Here is a 22,012-nt window from a genome sequence, read left to right as displayed (position 1 = left end):
TGAAACAATTTTTTCAGACACCAATCCCTCGTTTTAAATGGTCATTATGACCATTGGTTTATATTAATGGAAATTTGTCTAAGGTCTAAGAAATACTAGCAAGTAATGGTGTGTTAAATAATAATGAAGGGCTAATTGATGAACAATAAAAGTAAATAGATGCATTAAAGCTAAAAGACTCGAAAAAAAAAAAAGTATTTGTTTTAAGCCAATGATGAGTTTATTTTAAAAACCATTCTCAGTTAAGAAACTATAGATATTTGTGATTCAATAAGAAGTATTAAAGATATGCAAGAGCCAAGAGGCAACAATCTCAAACTCTACTTGGCCGGTTTGAAACAATTTGAATGATGTTTGGAGAATCAATCACAAACTTGCATGTGTGAGGATGATTACAAAATGTCACAAACTATTACTGTTATAGAGTTCAAGAGTTCAGTTAATCATTCACCAAAAACTATCTCTTTATGTAAAACTCTCAACCGCTCGCACTAGGTAATCCAAATGTAAATCTAGGAAATAAAGCGGATAGTGTGATTGTTGATAAGAAATGTATCAAAGGCTTGCTTATCGGAATTTTTTTTCTATCTCACATTACTGAATGTTGTTTTTGCCACGAAGGAAGAAGATTATACTCTAAATTTGTCTTTATCTCTAGGTGTGACTTTTAACCATTCTCTCTCACGTCAAGATATATACATTTTAAGCATTTTGAACGTGAGACTAGACATTAATAGATGATTTAATAGCACATGTAAACCCAACTTGTAAGGATAAATTTTAAAACGCATACCATGTTAAAAAGTAGATTTTAAATCTAACTACAATCTTACAAAGCTGATATATAAAATAAAATTTACATTTACTTATATAACTAACAAACCAAATTTTGATGTTAAGTTAAACTTAAAATCGCAAATAGATCTTCTAACATGTCCAACCACATTTACTCTTCAAACATGTACACCTATGAGATGGAATCTGCAAGCCGAAACAAAAATTCAATGCGCTGCCGACTTGTGTTTCTCCATTACAGTTTTATTGATAAAGATTATTAGCAATTAACTGCGTTGTGTGATGAGTTGCATGAAGTATTATAATATGTTAGTGTGATGTGATGATGAATATGTGGAGGAGAAAACATGATCTAACCCGCTCTAGAAAATAATTCTTAGTAGATATTTTTACTTCATTTGTCCTATAATGGTTGCATCCGTGGAGCATATATAGTCATGCGCATGCAGGAACTGGAAATATCGTATATCCATATGTTACATGGTAGTTTGTCGTGTCAATAATTTTCTAGTAATCCATGTTGCAAACTAAATATCATTAAGTTTTGCAATATATACGCTAAAACTTCGTTCACTTGGCTAATTAACTTTTGCAATACTTAATACAAGGTTTGTACAAAGTGGAGTGTAAAAAAAATCCATGCCATGTGTATTTACAAGTTTCTGGATCACTCAGCTAATTAACCAAAACAATGTTTATGTGGTAAATGGACCCGGAGTGACCCAGGTTTGGAACGTGCTCAACTCCGGCGACTGTTCGGACACGCGCCACACCTTCACCGACTTGTCCAAGCTCCCTGTGTACACAATCCACCGCTGATCCCCTTTCTCGTCGCGAGGCTTCTCCGGCTGCGCCTGATCCTCCTCCACGGCGATACATTTAACAGGACCCACGTGACCCGTCAGAACCGAATGGCACGTGTGGAACCCACTCTCGTCGCGCTTCCACACGCACACTTTCTTATCCGCAGACCCACTGAAGAGAAGGTTCCCCGCCACGGCCAGGCAGAGCACCGCTTGCTTGTGCCCCCTCAAAACGCCCACGTGCGTGAACCCAAACTTCTCGTCCCTCTCCCAGAAGTTCACTATTCCATCGGAGGAACCGCAATAAAGCACCGTGCCGGCACGGTTCACCGCCAGCGCCGTAACCGCGTTCTCCTGCTTCAGCAAAACCCGGTCCAACACATGCTTCACCTTCTTCCCCTTCTCATCGCTCACCCTCCTCCACATCTTCACCGTCCCATCGGCGGACCCCGTCAACACGCACCCTCCGGACATCGCCACCACCGCGTTCACCGCATCGTCGTGCGCGTTGATCGACTCCAAGCACTTGAAATCCGCCACGCGCCACACCTTCACCGTCTTGTCCCACGACCCGGAGTACAGCAACCCTTCCTCCTTGTCCAGGCTGAGAGTCGAAACGGCGTCGAAATGCTTCACCTTCACCGCGTTCCGGTTCCGGCGAACCTCCACGTAATTCTTGGGGTTGATGGAACACTTCATGTATTCTTTGAACGTCGGCAAGCTCCCGACGCGTTTATGCTTGCTTGGATTCTTGGACGAGACCTTCCACACCCTGATCTTGCCGTCTTGGTGGCCGGTGAAGATTTTCCCGCCGGCGATTATTATGGTTTTAACCAATCCACTGCTGGATTTGAAGCCGGTGTAGTCCTTGAGATGCTTCCAGACTCTTATATTCTTGCTGTCGGAGCCGGTGTATAACAAGTCTCCGGAAACGGCCAAGGAATATATGTGACCCTCCTCGCGAACGAGGGATCCGATGAGGCTGTTGCCGGGAAGGTCGTCTTGGTGGTGGTGGAAGGGGTTTACGGCGGGTGAGGCGGGTAAAACCCACGGAGACTTGTTGAGAGGAGATGCAGAATGGTTTGGGTAGTTCCACGGGGACATGGAGTTGGGAGAGACATCATTGCTGCTATCTGTGTAGTTCCTGTGGGTGTTGTGGGGGTTGTATTGGAAGTTATCGTCATCGTTGTTGGGTTCGGAGTGCAACAAGGCTCCAAATTTGGGTCTGTGTAAGGCGTTGTGTGTGTTTGGCTCCACCAACATGGAGCCGCCTTGTGCGTTAGTCATTGGATAAGGAGAAACTAAGGAGAAATCTTAAAACGTTGAGATGTGTTTTCTGAGGTTGTTTTTGTGTGAAGGAATTGAAAGTTGAAAGTTGAGGCAGAGGTTTGTTCGGGGGATATATATAGCGAGAGGTGGAGGGAGATTGGGGCGATGGGTGAGCGACACGTGTGTGGGAGAAAATTGGCACGAGTTTTGGTGGGGAAGGAGTGCGATGTGGCGTGTGTTGGTTAATGAGAAGGCGATTTGTGAATTGCGATTGTTATGTTTGACTTTTGAATATCCATTGCGGGAAGAGAAGGGAAGGGATCGTCTAATGTTGACCTTTTTGGCTTGTCAAAAAGCCGCTTTTTAGCTGATGTCATCATGACGTTCGGGCATCTTTTCCTTTCCACATGCCGTGTCCCTTCTGCTCCTTATTTTTATCATTCATGGAGTCCCTTACATAGCACAATATATTAGAAGGTTGAATTCAACACGTAGAGTGGGTGAATTTAACTTCCTTGTTCCCACTGTCACAAGTGCAAACGTCGCAACCGTCCATCACCCAACATTCTTAATTACTGAAAATTCCTTATATCCCAAACCATGCATACACCAAAATATGGAAATGAAATTTCACATGACACCAGACACAGACAAAAATCTGGGATGTGAAATCAAAATGTTTGTTGAACCATATGCACTACGCTCTTTTAGGGTAACATTTAGATTCTAATCCAAAACTACCCAAAATGTTCGCAGATGGTGTTTAACTGTTCTTCTGGGTGAAATGTCTGCGCACTGTATCTGTCTACGTCTCTCGTATTGCCATCAAAACTTCAAACGTTGTTCAGTAGGACCACTAATTTTCTTAAGCCTAGCCCAGATCGAACTAATACGCGTGACCAAACATCTTCCTCTGTTGTCTTTCCCCTTTCATACTAGGAGCAAATAATTGTTTCAAATGTGAACTTGAATCTATGCTGAATACGAAGTTATGAACATGGGTAACGGATACTTGCTATATAAGTAAAGTAGGTCGCATCTATTTCTTGACTACCCAAACATTTTATGCCCGTTATAATTTAATCTAAGTCTACCGCTTCTTCCATCTCAAATTAATCTCTCCTCAAACATTTCCATTTATTTTAAAATACTTTTCATTCTGTAAAAATTATATTTTTCTTATAATACCTATATTTTATTATAATAAAAATACTCCTGTCAAAAATATATTTTGTTATTTAACTTGTATATTTAATATATTTATTATCTTAGAAATGAATAGCGTATAAAGAATTTATTATATTACGGAATCTTGTTGTACGGACTAGTTCTACATTTTCCCAAGGACGATTTAAATCTAGATCCCAATTCACAAGCATGACGAATATACACGTACGTTTACGTGTGTCTATATATCACGTGACAATAATTATATTATTACTATTACTATTATTATTATTATTATATTTTAAATTAATGTATTTTATTATTGCATATTTTAGATATAAAAGTTATAAGGAATTTGATGTCAGCATATATTTGTTTGAAATATTTTTTTTTCATCAAAAACTTTAAAATGAGTAAGCATTTAAATTATAAGGTTAGAATGTGTGAACGGTCTTATAATCTTTTAACTCTTTTGGATATTTTTCACTTCTCCTTTAGACCACAAAGCATGATAGTAAAATGTCAAATTTTATGAATCACTGTTTGAATAAATTCTGTTATTATATCACATTAAATGTTTAAGTTAAACTTTCTGGATAATATGTACAGTTGTAACTTAGTTATACATTTAAATGGAAATTTTTTATATGAAAGATGCAAATACTATTAGATTAAAATAATACTAAAAAATGTATGATTTTTTAAAATTTTAACAATATGCATATATTATATATCCTTATATTTATAGTTTTTATTTATCACAATAAAAGCAATGTTTCACTTGATGCTATTCCATAGCTTTATATTATATTTAACGTGTGCAATTTCTATAGTTTGTGATCAAGAACAATGCGAAATATGCAATATGATTTAATAAAAAGATTGATTATACCTTTTATTTTACAGGAAACATATGCAGAAAAGAAAAGAAAATATAACATAAAATAATAAAAAAATTACTTTTGTTAAAAAAAAGGAGAGTTTTTGGGGGACTTATAATAATAAGAAACTTATTTCCCCATATGAATTAAAAAATACACGAAAACCTCTCCTTTTCTTTCAGTTTCTTAAAAATTAAATATTTTTATAACGTAAAAACTGAAAAGATATATTTACCCTTACAAATATTGGAGTTAAAAGTTTGTCTATTTGGATTAAATTTAAACGAATACGCAAATATTTTCATTCAAAATATTTATTTAAAATACTCTATTCCACTCATCAATTAGTTTTTTTCTTTCTTTCTTTCTTATTGTAATAGATTCAAAATGAATGTATAGTATATATTCTCTACTTATGTTTTTCTCTTACAATAAATTATACTTATCTTTCATTTGTGTCAATTTTATTTTTTCTTTTCTTTTCTATTTAATTTTTAATTTAAGCAAAATAAATAAATGTGTTTTCCTGTTATTATAGTATCCTTTGGAAATGAAAGAAAGTTTTTGCTTCTCATCACATAATAAAACATCTAAGCTCTCACTTTCTTATTTGCAACGGGTATGCAAATGTCATCTAAAAGACATCATTGAGGTTTCAACACGTAGATAAGATAGCGAATTTAAAAACTATGGGGAGTTCATCTATTTTTATACATGTATATATGAAACGGGTAATAATAATAATAATAATAATAATATAATAAAGGAGATTCTATAGATGTCATCCGAAATCTACCGAATCTAATAAGAATTCGTGTTTGGATTTGGATATTATTATTTATATAAGCTTTATAGTTTAAATGGAATAGATGGCGGAAAAACTAATCGATTTTGCATAAATTTTCTTTGTATTGAATTCAATGTACATGCATAAATTATTTTATTTGTGATAGGCATAACATGCTTGTTTATATCATAGTTTCCTAAAAATGTAAGCAAACCTTTTTACCTACATTTTGACTTCATTGCAATTGCGTTAAGAATTGGGAGCCAATCATTTAAATTTTATACATTTAGTCTATCATAGTCGTGCAATTAGGTTAAGAATAAGAAGTTATTGCCAATTGTATTAATTGTTTTGTGATAAAGATTAAGTTTGACAAGCCACCCTTATATTATGACACGTTTGAGTTATTACATTATGTAAAAATAAAAAATAAAAAAATTAGTCTTTTTAATATTTTATATATATATATATACACTTTTTATCTAATAATAAATATTGAATTTTTAATAATTAGAGTGTAAAATCTATGATTAGGGGTTCGAGAAGAAATTTTTTTCATATAACTCCATATTTATATCTATAAAATTTAAAACGTTAAAGTATTAAATTTGTAACGAAGATGGAATTATTATTTAATATAAATTAATTTCATATTTATATTTCACCAATAAGACATGGATAGAGTAGAAAGGGTTGCACATGTGTCAGTGAAATTGGAGAGTCTGGAATGAACGTTACGCACGCATGGTTGAGTTCATTGAATGGCACCATGGTGGATCTATTCAAGTTCGTATAGTGGTGGTGATGTTAGAGTTAAACACTCGCGTGATTCATATTTCTCGTTTTTATGAGTAATCATGACAAAAATATGTTCATTATTAATCTACACATACGTGTCAGTTCCTAAAAAACAAAACATGTACGTGTAAGGTGTGAGGCCAACAAGTCAAAATCACAGACCTAAAAATGTTACCAGGAATTTGTCTTGGACACTTGGCGAAACATGCAGGCTTCATGTTTGGCGAAATGCAAACTTTCTTCCTCGCAATTGCATGTTCGCTATAACTCGCTCGTAGTTGCACCAAATCATGAATCAGAATCTTTCACTCCTGATGAGAATTATTTTTTTAACTTTTTTTTCTTTCCTTTTGTGTCTGCTGAGCATCAAACACGTTATCGTGAAACCAAAGTACGATTCTCGCAAACATACTTCAGTGGCAATCTAACTAAATTTAGAAGAAAATAATGTTGTTGTCGGAGTATAAAGTACTGGTTGTTTAGCAAAAACTTTGTGATTATTAATTAATCTGGGACAAGTGTCCCAGTGAGCTGTCCCGTTGCATCATAATTAATAATTAAGTTTGGGGACATTTTTACACGATAGCTACTTAATGCAATGACTCTTTCATTTGCGTTTTTTTTTTATAGAGATTCTTGCGTATGTCTACTTATTGAAAGAAAGTGAATCTCCAAAACAAACGTAGAAAAGTGAGTAAAAGAATTTAAAAGCCCTAAAAAAATGAGGTAGACCAAACAAATTATAGGCTTGCCGTCGCTAGCTACAAAAGAAAATATCTTGAAGTTTCTTGCACTTTTTCTTAAAGCCTCTTACACTTTTCTTAAAGTCTCTTGCACTTTATTTAGCATAGTTTGAAATTGAAGGAAGGGTTGGCGATGAAAAATTCAATCCTTTGCCTTTGGAACAGAATTTAGTACCAAAGAAAGAACAATGGGTTTATAATTATTCATTTTCTCTTAATTAATTTGGAGAGAAAATTGGAGAATTAAGTTATATACAGATATAACGAAAATTGTTCTAGTTAAACAAGATAATAATACACATAAGTTAAAGCATTTATCTTTTTCTTAATTTCGAGAATCCTTTAATTTTCTTTTCTAATGACCTCCTAACTTTTTATTAGTTTTTACTATTTAAAATCTCCTATTAACTTTCATTTGAAATATTTCTGTTTTACTACGCGACTCTTTTCATATTTTCAAAGATTATTAGATTGTCATAGAATCTAGTGATTCAATCGGTATTGGTCATAACATCATATAATTCGACTAGTCTTAATCTAAAAAAACATAAAATAAAATAAAAATCTTTTGTGAATATTAAATCCTAAATCCTAAATATTAAACCAATCGTGCATGGGTCTATCACCATACAAATAATATCATGGGTTATTTGATTTATTCTTTTAACTTTGCTTTCTTTTTCTACTTAAACAAAACATGTACCGTAAATGTTAACAAAATAAAACGCTAATGAACCTAAGCGCTATATTTGATGAGTTAACAACAAGTCAAAAAGTAGGTAAAGCTAAGAATGTTAGGAATTTATTTTGGTTAGGTAAAAAGAAATTCGTAGGTATTAAAATTTGTAATATTACCGTTTAGAAATTATTATACAAAATATCTTCCAAGTGTTCAAAAGCTAAATATATTTTCCAAATTTGATTGCTATTTTTTTTTTTTTAACTTTTAGGGACAAAAGTCGATTCATCCGAAAATTTAAGGACTAAAACATAATTATGTTAAAAAAAATAAAATAAAAGTAAATATTTCTAGAAAGTGAACATTTTCTAAAATTGTTTACGCTTTTAACAATAATTGAAGAATTAATGTTAGCAAAACTTATTTTTAATTGGTTTTAGTTTATTTTTTTACCAGATTTTGTTATAACTAAATACAAGATTTGGAACTAGGCTTCGGAACAAATGGAGGGTATTTGAAAATTCTTTTAGATTGGTTTTGTTAATATCTTTAAAGTTGCTTTTACTATAACATGATATAACTTTTAAGTAATAATAATTTTTTCTCATTAACGTTTAAAATCAGTTTTAAGCATTCCTGTTAACATTCTTTCTTTTCAAACTGATGAACTGTGTCTTTGGTTGTTTCAGTCAAAGTTTTTCTCAGGTGTGTAAAAGAACTGAAATACTCTTTGTGCCGTATCAGTGAGAAAATTTACTTCAAAAAAGAAGAAAACTTTTTGCTCCTGCATTCATCTAGTGATTTCTCAACTTTTTTGCGTGAGAACAAGAGGAACAGACATCAAGCATTAGGACATAGATATATTATTTAATGAATCTGATAATGATTTTAATATAATAATATTAGAATTTATGTTCGTTTTGATGACTAAATATATAGTTAAAGCATAATATCAAAATAATGAATTAGACTTTGTACATATATCTGTTACATAATTTAGAGTACAAAACATTTAAAAGTCATAAAAATAACAAAAACACACTTCTTCTGGTAATCTTATATTCCCATTTTCATTTTTCAGTGAATAGATATGAATGATTGCGTAGCAAGAACGTGAAGCCTTTGAATGATTGCAATTTTCCCTTTTTCTGTATACTTTCATGATCGAAAAATTATGTTAATGTTGACAACGTGGCGCTCGTCTGTTATAGTTTTCAATGAACTATGAAATTCTTCATTCATCCCCGAGAAAAAGCAGTACAAAAGAAGAAAGTAGCTGTTTCTTGTTTTTGCCCCAACAAAACACAATCATTCATTTCAACATATATGTCTGTCCCGCATTCTTCTTCTTGTGTTGTCCCACAAATTAGCCACAACCAATTTTAAAGCTTTTCCAGAAGACATTCTAATGGCCAGCTCCATTTCTAACTATCATTCCAAACTGCTATTTCTTTGGTTTTGTTTTACTGTATATATATAATTGATGTTCATTTTCCAGATTATGCTGTTTAAAACACTGACAATGAAATGACTACAGTAACTGATATAAATAAAACAAAGCAAATTTGACAGTACAGTATATTTATACATATATAATATATTTCAGTAGCATCTAGTTTAAAACTTTTTACTGAAACAGTGTCCATTAAGAATCCACAGTTTTGTCCTTTTGTGTATATATATATATTTCAAGCCGTTCTGATTAATTCATAGGTTCATGATGACATAAAGCCCAAATTTTACTGTTTGTGAATAGTGATCAAATAGTATTAGGACTACTTTTGATCATATATATATATATAGCTGCTAAATGAAATGTGAATATGATCAATTATCAGTAGCACTCGACATTTCACATGTGGACAAACTTGTAAAGTATGACGAATTATGATATTTTGATTATCATTATTTCATTTCAGTTAACAAAGATGAACTTTAGAATAAAAATAATAAAAATCAACATTAATTGGATTTGATGATGTGAGAAATGGAGGCATTACAGAAATATCAGAAGAGTGGAAGCAGTTCTAGAACCTGCATTGTAGTTGTAGATAGGAAATGAAGATCGAAGCTAGTGCTGTACACATGGCGCGATATTGGAGAATTATTGGAGCATGTTGTGGTTGGGATGTAAATGTGACATAGAAGAGTGAAGAGTGTGTCCAAGTAATCTAATCATTAACTTCACCAAAAAGATAACATTGTGGCTAGAGCCACCAACCGCTGTTAGTGCTCTACAGATGGCTATATTTTGCTCACTGCTTTGGCCCATTCACTCACCACACCCCAACCAAAAATCAGTGTCTCTCAACAACACATGCATGCAGTCAAGCTCCTCTTTTTGACTCTCAAACAAAATATCTATCATGTTCATCAATCATGGAACCAGGATTTCTGCATATCATGTTGCTTCATCCCTATCCCTGTTATCTCTAATATAATCAAGGATAATATACCAATGCAGAACCTTTCGTTAAGGATTTTAAACTCTAACATGTTACTGTGTTAACAACAATGTTTTAACAACAACAGAGATACAACACCAATGAGACTTGAATTCAACCATATAAGATATTGACATCATTCTTAACCCAAAACTTTAAGATAATAGGTTTATGGATCTTTATTTTTATATAATGTTCTACTTTCTCGTTTTTAACCACAGTAAAACTTAAACTCACACTTGAATTCTTAACAAATATGACCATTGATTTATGAGAGTCTCACATTGACTAAAGAAATAACTGATACTCAAAGTACATCTGTCACCATTCGTCGTGACTTGATCTACTTGATTAAACCTGACAAGTATATTACTGCCTCTGTGTTTGTTTTAGGGTAATTTCATGGATAAACCATTAGATGACCCAAAAACCTGTATTGGATGAAAGGAATATATATAAAGATATTATAATATTTAATGTTATTTATTTTGATTTTGAAGTTAGGATAATGACACTGGTATCATTATCATCAATCACAATTTAATTTATAAACTTTATCATTCTAATAACTTATGATTTTGAACTCTTTATGGGTTTAATCAAGTGTTTTATATTCTTTTATACTGATAGCTACAAGCATTATCACCTATTCTAACTTTTTCGTCATTGTATATCTTCTTCTGTAAATGGATTAATCTGATTCATAAATTTGTTTCTGGTCCTACAAGCGTTAGAAGTGATTTTGTGGGGATGTTGGTGTTGGCAATATTAATGAAAGAACTGTAGTATACGTGTCAGATGGTGGTATACACAGTTGAGAAGAATCAAGACAAGAGATGAATGATAAACCAATAATTGCAATTTTCTAGAGCTCTCACACTTCTTCAGCTTCATATTGCTCACTGTTTGCACTCAATTGGAACTGGAGCAACCTCAAAATCTGACGCATTTATATACATATAATTTAATTTTAGTAAACACTTTATACAAACTTACTAATCATAACAGTATTATAATTATTCAAAGATGACACATGGATATATTTATTCTGACTCTCAATAATCATTGATGACCTGAATGTTATTATTCTATGAGATCTGCAATGCATACTTTTGACAAAAGCATGGTGTATATAGACTTGGTTTTAATATATAATAACATGACTTATAATCTACACATTTTTTTTAACCTCTCATTAATTTATTTAAAATATCTTTTAATTTAGAATCAAATAACTAATTTTGTTTATGTCTTTAGATAAATATAAGGTTAGTTTATTAAAGCTAATCTTATCAAATAATTTAAATTTGTATTATCTATGGTGTGATCCTCCTACAAATAAACAAGAGTGATATTTCTACAAACAATCATGAAAATAACTCAACACTACAAAATTGACAAGAGAAATAAGCGTTGGGTTGGATCGACGAGCAAATAGAAAATAAACTAACCTCGAAGTATGAGATGGACCGACCTCAACGTCACTTTAGTTACTTATTCTAAAGATTTTTTAACATGTAGTTCACATCTTTGTAACATTAATTTTTTACTCACTAGCAAGTCATCTCTCACTTATAACATGAATCCACCAACTCTCAATTTTATGGGGAGGTGAAAGTTAAGGTTGTGAACAATATTTTTCTTGCTTATAAAATGTGAAAATTCATCTCGAATTGACACGACCAAAATTTACTCGATACATTACTAAAGGATTTTTATGTAGGAGATTACAGTTTTCTCTCCACATGATATCTCTTTCTAAGATGAGATTTGAGAGTGATGTAACCATTTTACTAATATACCTTCATTATTTTATTACAAAAATACAACACCATTGCTCGAAAAAAATTAAAATAATTTTTCAAATCAAATATATTATAATATTTTTTTTTCAATTAATAATTTTATTTTTCATTAAAAATAATTTAAAATTAATTACAACTTATCTAAATATTATTTTATGTTATTTTTAACACCAGAGACAATTTGGTAACTTTACTTTTTTATCTATTAAATTTTATTTTTTATTAATTATAATCAAATCATTCACAAACATTCACAAAATTTACATTCAAATTAATTTCACTATCACCTGTAAATCTCTTATAAATACAACATAAACTTAATCGTGAAATCCATCTAAATAAATCATCTTCTTCTCTCAAATCATTTATCCCATAATAAACACGCCCTAAGACTTAAAATCAAGTTCAAATTTTGCTTTCCTATCGCTGAACAAAATCCAATCAATTAACATGTACACTTTTAGTTATTTTATAATTGGTTTTACCAAAGAAAACTTTTAGGTCGCATTTGGTTGGCAGAAAAAATTGAGACCCAAAAATCATGATTTATGATAATTATGTTGGAAATCACCAAAAGAAAAATATGCTCAATTTGAAAAAAAAAACTGCAAGCAATTTTTTTTTACAACTGCGTGAAAAATATTTTTTATCATGCAAGAAAAAATGTCTATTTGAATATAAGAAACCTGAAAATTGATGGGTGTGAAAAGTATAAAGAGGAGTTCTATTAGTAATTCTTCAAGCATATGTAGGCCTGCAAGGTGAATACTTTACAAATTGGCTTTTCTCCGTTCTCCGTTATAAAGGAAAAATAAAAGAGAGAGTTCATTCTCAAAAACTCATTCCAAAACACTGTGTTCTAGAAAACTAATTCTATATTATATATGTTACGAAAAACATGTTTTAGAATATTTCTAGATCAATTAACCTGTGAAGCCACTTTTATAAGAGTAAAGTAATAATTTAAAAAATTATGGAGCTACAAGAAGAAAAAGCCTATAAGTTGTGAATAAGTCCAATAATGGCCCGATAAGAAAGCCCACATGAGAGTTTTTGTTGGATCTTTCTCCGAAAAGTTGAGCCCTCCCCCAAAAACTCTTTTTCTTCCTAAATATTATTTGAAAGAATTTGACATTCTTTCAGAAAGAATTGAATATTCATCATTTTTTTTGTAGGAGTTTATAGTTGTGGTATAGAATAAACTTTTTGTAGGAGTTTAGAATTCATCTTCAAATTACTTTTGTGGAAGGAGTGTTTGCAAAAGAAATTATCCCTTCCAAAAGTAATTATACTACTTAAAATCAAATAATTTTGATTTTATTTAAAAAAGAAAAAATGAATTTTTTTAATACTCTTTTCTTTTTAAATTTTTTTTCATACTTTCTCTTCAATTTAATTTTAGTCATTCAATTTCAATGAAAATATTATTAACTTAGTCAAAGTTCAGTCTTTGTCCATTCATCATTATTTTTTTTATTGATATTGATAGATAATCTTTTCTAAACTAAAGTCAATCATAGTTACTTTTCAATATTTACTATCTAAGCTTTTTTATTGACATAATATATATATTTTTTTTAATTGATGTCAGTTTGAATTTATTTTTCCTATCCACATCAATAATATTTTTGGATTAGTATTTTTTGAATTGATGTCAGACATTTTTATGTTAACATTAATAAAATATTTTTCAATTGCTAACATTTAAACTATTTTTTCAGTGATGCCAATTAAAATATAAATTAAGATTATTTTTCAGTTAATGCTAACACAGATTTTCTTAATTAATTTTGACTGAATTTCTTAATTAACGTTGAAATACACTATTTTCTAATGGTTGAGACTTTTATTATTAGATAAAATTATTGCTCAGCAAATATTTATGAGAATTTTCTCCATTAATACCAAATTCCTACATGTAATTTCTCTATCTAATTATAGAAGTAAAACACATTCTTTATTATAATTTGTTGCGTCATATATTAAACTATTTTATCTTCAATCATCAGATAAATATATTTCCATTATTTAATAAAAATATAAATGGGAAACATTATAATCTCTCAATTTCACAATCTCTCAAACTTAAAAACAATTTTATAATCTCTTAAATAAAAAATTAACCACAATATATGTTAAACAATTAAAAATGTAGACATATCTAATTATTTTCATTGTATTTCTCCATACAATATTCTTTCAAAGACACTGCTTTTTACAAAAGTGATTTATTTTTCAAAATTTTATTATCTTAGCATAATTGACACGCGCACACATGCATATCAAAGTGCTTGTATTTATGCTAACTATATAATATTGTAAATTAAACTTTCTATAATCTAATTTAATGATAACTAAATTCACTTTTTTAGGATCATTTATAACAGTTAATGAATAATAAATTTTAATAAAGTGAGATTAATACAGGGAAAACATATTTTTATTTTATACTATAAACAAGTATTATTCAGAGGGAAGTTGCTTTCGCACATAGTATAATTGAATTATGAGTCATAAAAAAGGATGAATAGTAGGCAAACATCATTCATGATGGAGCCCGCCAATGTCATGTATGTGTCATATGAGTCATACATAATATAATTGATTTATTATTAAAAAAAATCCAAAAATTGACATACGATATTTTATTTAACATTGTTATTATGTCATGGAAAAAATATGATTGTATCAAATTTTTTAAAATAAAAATTAAATTGAGATAAAAATAGAGGAATCAAATTAATATTTTGTTATGAAAATAATTTAATAAAAAAAATTAATAACTAGTTTTCTTAATGTGCCTTATTTTCATATTAAAAAATGTATAAGATTTTGGTCTGATAAGAAAAAAGGAAAACAATAATTGAATTCTCATACTCATCTTATCCTTGGCATAGCAAATTCAAAACATGGTACTATCATAATCATGTACTTCCATAAATTCGTGGAGCCAGTGGGCCAAAACTAGAGAAAAAAAATGTTAACAAAGCCAATAGTTTTCTCCCACCGAATATCTAAAACTTTCGAAGCATATCCAATTCAATTGACTGAGTCCTGTGTGCCACTACTGCATCCAAGGTGCTCCAAAAGCTCCTAGTTTTCACACACCCTTTATACTTTCTTCCTATATATACCACACTCTCTTCACCACCAACGTTCATGCAAAAGCACAGAGCAAAAAATCTACAAAGCAAAGGTTTTTACTTCACTGGTTTGCAGTTGCTGAAGAAAATGTCTGCTGTGGTAGAGGTGTGGGTTGGGGAGCTGGCAAAGCTGAGAGAAAAAGTACTTTCACGGAAGCCTTTCTCATCCAAAGCCAAAGAAGGATCAGAGAGGGAACAGGAGGAAAAGGAAGCTCAAAAGAAGAAGAACACTGCAGTTACGAGAGACAGTAGTGGAACCATGTCAGAGGCAACCATGTGTTTGCTTATGGATCGATTTGTGCCTTGGTGATATGTTTTTTTCATTGAGGATGTTCTTGCTGATTTCAAGGAATGAGCAATAGAAGAATCAAATGTTTTGTATATTCCATTTCTGTTTTATCTATCTGTCAGTTCTTAGCTTGCGAGTTATGTAATGGAAATGTTATGAACTGTTGTACATAAGTTCTGATCTAATCAAACATCATATTTGGTATATCAATTTTTTGTTGAGTTTAATTTTATGTTTGATTATATACTTCAGTTGTTCTGTTTTAGTTTTGTTGACTCAATAATATGGGTAAAATATGCAATTATAATCTGTTTAGATATGTCAGTGGATTTCATCTTGCAGAAAAGTTAAAATCAGTGCATAATTGGTGCTTGCATATGCAACCTAATTGGTACAGTTAAAATCAATTTATAATACTTTACATGAAAAGGTAAACAAGAATGACTTTCTTTCTCATAAGGGGTGCCTTTTCGTTCAATTGTTGGTTAAATTGTCATTGTTCTTGCTTTTATGAACAAAATATCTGAATCTGCTGCTAATTTCCACTTTTTTTATTCGCATAAAGTTTGGAGTAGCTTTTTACCAAGGATATTTTTTAAGCCAAAAAAATATCAGGGTCAAAAAAGATATCAGGTTCAGTACGTGACAAGAAGGTTACACTCAGCTCAACCCCAGTTCATTGATTTTTGTCACAAAACTCCATTCAACAATTTGCATTATAAAAGGGTGATATTTAACAATTTGTATCATCGTAATATAAAAAGGAGGGTAGGAAAACATATTTCAGCAGAGTAAAAGCAAAAAACTTTCATTCTGCAGCTGTGTCGGCAATGAAAAATGATCCTGTAGTTTCTAGGATTTGATGTTTGGCAAACTTTAATGTTGACTGGTTTTGATTTTACAAAATCAGTTTTATTTAAAACTATATTTCAAGGGAAGTGATTTGTGTTAACAAAAGTTTTATCTTAAACTTTGTAATACAAATTTATACACAAATTTAACCTCACATAAAAGTATAGATTTTGTTTATTTCTAATCAAACATGAATGAATTTAATTTGATTTATTATATCATACAAGAAATTGTCATTCTAAAGTCACATTTACAGAGCATGTCTGGGAAGAGACTACTTATATGGTGGTGACAACAATGTTAATCCAGTACTATTGACTGGTTCCAAAATGTGAGGAAAAAACTAGAGAATTTTCTAGTGGTGATTATAGTTATTAAATTTTTCTTCAGAGCTTGCCTCAAAAGTTGTGGATGTTATCTCAGACTTTTCATTTCTCAAAGAGGGGTCCCATTTTTGCCACACCATAACCTCTCTGGCATATCTGAGAGCTTCATCAACAGTAGAAGGTTCCAACCCAGTAACCCGTGAAACAAACAGCTTTTGACCAGTTAGAGAATTGAACCAGCTTTTGAACTTCATACCAATGTATTGAAAAGCACGTTGAGCCAGTGGAGGATGGTTGCTGCGTTTGCTAATAGCAGCGGTTTTATGGTTGTGGCTAATAACTGGATCAAAGTCAAAAAACCATTCACACTGTGTTAGAGGAACCTGTTCAATCTTTTCCTCGAACAGATCAAACTTGGTCAATATCAGAAGAAATTTGGTGTTGCTGAAGACTCTATGAGTGATGATGTTTTGAAAGAGATGTTTGGCTGCTAAAATTTTGTTGGTAACAGCTCCTTCACTGTCTACCGTGTACTCATCATAGTCAGTTAAGGCCACTGAGAACAAGACTACATCAGTGTCTTCAAACATGTCCAACCACTTGCATTTTTCTCCAAGGCTTTTTGAATTTACTCTGATGAGCTGATACCTACAAGCACAAACAAAGATTCAACAACACAGTCTCATATGGTTTATGCTTTGAGTGGCATAAATCAGCTAGCTTAGTTTTGGTTTGGAATTGAAAAAATGATGAAGTTCATAACTAAAAAACCGAACATTGTTATCTATGTGTAAGCTTAATGGAATGAGAGGTGACCTGAGTAAAGGATCATGTCGATACACAGGGTCCAATGAGTCCTCATGACCTGACACAGGAAATGAAAACTCCATGGAAGAAAGGCCATTGGATAAGGTTATCCCCTCAGCATACAAGATGTCCATCTCCAAGGGTTCATAATCTATCCTTGAAATTTCAACAGCCTGCATCAGAAGAAATATTTAGATATTTAATGAGATTGAGGTAATCTTGTGTTACATAATCCTGTATCAAACTTAAACTAACTCAGGAAGTTCAAATGGGATTAAAAAGAGGAGAAAAGACAAGTACTTTCTATGAAGTAATAGAACATTATTAACCGTGTGAACTGTGTCATATCAGTTATTCCAATTCTTTTTCTAAACAACTCCAGTATAGAGAATGGCAGCAGAGTAGAAAAAAAACACAACTTTATGAATTATGATGTGATGATGAATATGTGGGAGCTAGCTAAACATTATCTTACCCGTTCAAGAAAGTAGCTTGCAGTTTTTGGCAGATTTTTTATCTCATTTCTTCTGTTGTACGTGGCCTGAATGGCTGAATCCCTCCACAGTTCCTCCACCACTGGGGCATATTCACGAGCAGCTGCTGGGAATATTTCATCCAAGTTACCAGACATCATGTATTTGAGTAGCCAATCGGAGAAAGTTCTTAGTCTTGGACTAATGGAATAGGTTGTCGTGTCAATGATTTCTCCAGCAATCCCTGTTGTAAACCAAACATCAATAACTTCTCTCCTTAACATTATGTTTAGCAAATGAGGAAATTAGCAATAATGTTGTTATCAAAGACTGCATGGATAAGGCCATTTTGCTTTATGATGTTCATAAAGAATGCAAAAGGAAAAGGTGTTCAATGAAATGTGGACAAACACTTCATTCAGACAGCACAGACCTCCCAGTTAGTTTTTTTTTTTTTATATATTTAAAGAAACACAATTACCAGAAGAAGTTGATTCACCAACATGTTGTTCGTTACTTTTTATATACAAACTCTCTTCAAAAATTTCTCGCGCCTCTAGTATGATACCAAGGTACCTATACAAGTTTCTTTGAATTACCAGCTTCATGTTGTGGAGCTCGGTTCCAGAGAAAGGAACATTATACAGAAGCCTGGCCTGCAATATAAAAGGTTCAGTCTAAGTGTCACGAAACTCAAGCCTTCAACATAAAAATTACAGACAGTTATTCATGTGTCAAACAAATGCATTCAGCATGTTACCTGTTTATATATGGTACATGTTCCAGAATTGACAGAACCGACAAGTAAATATTTGTGAAGCATTTTCTGTTCAATGTTGTGTTCGCTAATTCCACTTTCTCCTTCACCAGCAGGAGTTAAGGAGCTAGAAGGAACTGGAAGGGATAGAATTAGAGAAGCAAGCTTCACTGTAGACTGTGAAAAGCATGAACATATATATATCAGAGTCATTGACATGGGATTTATACCTTAAGAAAAGCTAAACAACATGAATTACCTTCTCCCATATGTGGCCCTTCACATTCTTCTGTCCCACTTCCATGTATGATCCATCATGGCTCACCCAAAAGTCTGTTGTTCCATCACATGGCACTCTTGCCCACTGCAATCAAACAAAGTGATACTTACTTCAGTTTTAACAGTTTCAAAATATATACTTTGAAAGTGCACAGATCAAGAACCACCTTCAGTATCCATAGCTCTTCTTTGGTAATCTCTCGACCATTTATAGTTACTTCTGTCTTTCCATTGCTTGCATTTCTCTGCAAGTGACCCCCAACCTCCAACTGTGGGCTAATAATTTGACATGGTCGTTGACCTTCCTGCAGGATCAAGCAGTACACCATATTTGAGCTTTGCTTGTGAAAAACATAAAGGGTAAGTTCAAGTTCACTCAGATTGAACTAACAAAAAAGAGTATATCTATAAGCTTCACCTTTCCCCAAAAGCCAGATGCTTTATCATACCAATAGAAACCCGGTTTCAATCCTTTTGGGGGGTTTGAACAGGTCAAAAGCAGCGTGAGCTGATCCCAGTCGAGAGGTTCTCCATTCACAATAACATCTTCTGCTGGTATTTGATTTGTTTCACAAAACATCTCATCCTTCATGATTTGTTTCACTTCAGCCTTAGACAACAAGCACTTGAGCATCCGAGAAGGTTTTCCAAGCTTCCCTCGCATGGTCTCATCAATTCTGTGACCAATGCAAGTGACACATTTTCTGCCTTCAGGCATGGACCCCATTACTCTAACCACACACTTGCGACAAAACTTTGCACCGCAAACAATGCAAACCTCCCTCTCAGTTAGACGACTCCCTTTAAGGCATCGATAGCACGAACCCTTCTTCCCAACTCTCTCAGCATGCGGCCTCACACGTTTACCATTGTTACCACTACTTTCTCCACTTGCAGCTTCAACAATCTCTTCATCCTCCTCTATCTCATTTGTCTCAGGATCACGAAAAGTCACCACGGAGGGCCGTTTAACATGTTTTGGGTTAAAAGGGTCATCATCATCATCATCATCATCGTCATCGTGATCCTCTTGTTTGATTGACAGTGGATCAGAAGAAACAGAAGCAGTTGTTGAAGCCAATTCTGCATTGGTTTTTCTAAAGGGTTGGATCACTGGGAGGGACAAGTTGTGAGGGGGAGAACGAGCAACAGGTGCAAACGGGACTTGGTCAAGGTTGAAAGGAAGAACTTCTGGGACGGAGTAACCGAGAGGAGGACCTTTGTATTCCTCAGCAAAAGAGTACTCATAGCTGAAATCGCCACCATCATCATGAACAGAAGGCACACCGGGACGTAGATTTTTCAGAAGCGAAGCCATGTACGATATAATATATCATCCCAGAGTAAAAGTTGATCAAATCAACACAACTTGATGCTGCTTATGCTATTCCCCAACCTTCACTCTTGTTCTGATACGTCATATCATGAATTAGGAAACAGCTGAGTGAGTGGCAATTGGTGGAGAGTATATGAAGGAGACATGCGAGGGAAAGAGTGGCACAGGTTTTGGTTTGGTAACGAACAACGTATTCAAAACGTTGGAATGGAAATTGCTGAGAAAAGAAATGGACAACAACGACGGCGTGCGTGGAACTTTTCAAACTACACCAACAGCTATGGTTCCTGTGTTTTTATCCTTAAATATCTGTTGTCGTGTTACCTTTAAATAAATGCAAAGCATTTTTAAGTATATACTAGTAACTTTCTTTGAATGGAAATGTAATTTGCTAAAAGAAAGGAACAGGTCAATTGAAATTGACACATGCAGTTATGTATTTTAAAAGCATAGTCAACAACACCTAACAAAAATATATGTATATATCTATGAATGGCTAGTATTTGTTAACCGTAGAGACCAAAATATTAAATATAATTCATTAAAACGCGTGCTGGAATCTGGTTTTCCATATCTCTAGAAGGACCAAGTTTTTCTGAATTCAAGTAGAACATTCCTCTCAGAATAGATAATATCTTTATTTTTGTCTATTTTTTTGACTAAAGTTTGAAAGCTTATCCTTTTTTTTTTAATATAACCTTATCTGAACTTGGTATAAGCTTATACCGATGTTTAGCATAGTCTCCACATGCCTTTACACGATGAGTTACATATTCTATTTACCAGAGGTTACTGGTAGCGAGTACTAACAATTTGGGTGTAAAATTAAGAGAAGAAAAGGAAAATTAAACAGGTGATTTTATTAGAGATATGAAGGAGCAGTATATACACACACAGATACACATGATTCTAACTTTGAAAGGAAGAAATAAAGTGAGTGAAGCATTTATTGTTTTCTTCAAGGGCTAAAACATTGAACAAGCATGGAAAGTGAAGCATCCGAAAAGAGCAACCTTTGCTTGTTAACTTGCATGAGTTTGGCATCAAGTTCAGCCAACCCAGATGAGGTGTGGTCCTTTTTCTGGAGGGATTGAGCAGATTCGTGTTGAATGGAAGCAGCATCTTTTTCCCTTAGCTTGGATTGTTCTCTTGTCCATATATCAACCAGTGCAGACATGATTTCAAATCTACCGAATAAGCAGAAAAAGCCAAAAGCAATAATCAGAGAGCTAGTAAGAGAAATAAGGGACTGGAATTGAGATGACAGCAAAAACAAGAAAGACACTTCTGGTAATGTTTAGTTTGATGTGAGAAGTGTGTTTGGCTAAATATATATATAACGTGGGTGAGGTCATTGGGGTGTTAAGATTGGGATAAAGTGGAAATATTTGGAAACTGTGTTTTCTTTTTGTGAGTGTGCTTTGAAACTGAAACGTAAAACAGGAACTAGAATCATAGATATGCGCATGAAAATCTGATGGCGTGAAACCGTGTTACAGCGCAAAAGATAAACAACATGCGTGGCATTTGTGGAAGTGCCACTTGCCTTTGAGCAGGGTACGAGATTCTTCTTTTCGAT

The 22,012-nt window shown here is 32.8% G+C and overlaps 2 protein-coding genes and 1 pseudogene across 2 annotated transcripts; 1 reads left to right on the top strand and 2 right to left on the bottom strand.

Annotated features, from left to right (window-relative positions):
• Positions 1-1,347: 1,347 nt before the first annotated feature.
• On the bottom strand, positions 1,348-2,978 carry LOC114168585 (protein JINGUBANG pseudogene; annotated as a pseudogene).
• Positions 2,979-15,170: 12,192 nt separating this feature from the next.
• Positions 15,171-15,813, top strand: LOC114169191 (stress-induced protein). Its single transcript, XM_028054229.2, has one exon. The coding sequence runs from the start codon at positions 15,331-15,333 to the stop codon at positions 15,622-15,624; it is 294 nt and encodes a 97-aa protein (XP_027910030.1). The 5' UTR covers positions 15,171-15,330; the 3' UTR covers positions 15,625-15,813.
• Positions 15,814-16,650: 837 nt separating this feature from the next.
• On the bottom strand, positions 16,651-21,993 carry LOC114169190 (extra-large guanine nucleotide-binding protein 1-like). The gene is made up of 8 exons (XM_028054227.2): positions 19,516-21,993; positions 19,265-19,402; positions 19,078-19,182; positions 18,822-18,995; positions 18,543-18,717; positions 18,064-18,305; positions 17,598-17,761; positions 16,651-17,429 (listed from the first exon to the last, which is right to left on the bottom strand). The coding sequence occupies exons 1-8, from the start codon at positions 20,413-20,415 to the stop codon at positions 16,811-16,813; spliced, it is 2,517 nt and encodes an 838-aa protein (XP_027910028.1). The 5' UTR covers positions 20,416-21,993; the 3' UTR covers positions 16,651-16,810.
• Between the last annotated feature and the right edge of the window lie 19 nt (positions 21,994-22,012).

The sequence above is a fragment of the Vigna unguiculata genome, chromosome 11, assembly GCF_037176805.1.
Source record: "Vigna unguiculata cultivar grain cowpea cultivar isolate G323 ecotype 2 chromosome 11, ASM3717680v1, whole genome shotgun sequence".
Taxonomy (NCBI): Eukaryota; Viridiplantae; Streptophyta; class Magnoliopsida; order Fabales; family Fabaceae; genus Vigna; species Vigna unguiculata.
The sequence above is the reverse complement of the archived record's forward strand: the minus strand, read 5'-3'. Positions and strand labels throughout refer to the sequence as shown.

Excerpts from the sequence above, each read along its gene's own strand:
- LOC114169191 (XM_028054229.2), top strand. The coding sequence starts at position 15,331 with ATGCAAAAGCACAGAGCAAAAAATCTACAAAGCAAAGGTTTTTACTTC.
- LOC114169190 (XM_028054227.2), bottom strand. The coding sequence starts at position 20,415 with ATGGCTTCGCTTCTGAAAAATCTACGTCCCGGTGTGCCTTCTGTTCAT. Across the intron at positions 19,403-19,515 it reads CATCTGGCTTTTGGGGAAAG|GAAGGTCAACGACCATGTCA; the intron begins GTGAAGCTTATA and ends TTGATCCTGCAG. Across the intron at positions 17,430-17,597 it reads CGACATGATCCTTTACTCAG|GTATCAGCTCATCAGAGTAA; the intron begins GTCACCTCTCAT and ends TTGTGCTTGTAG.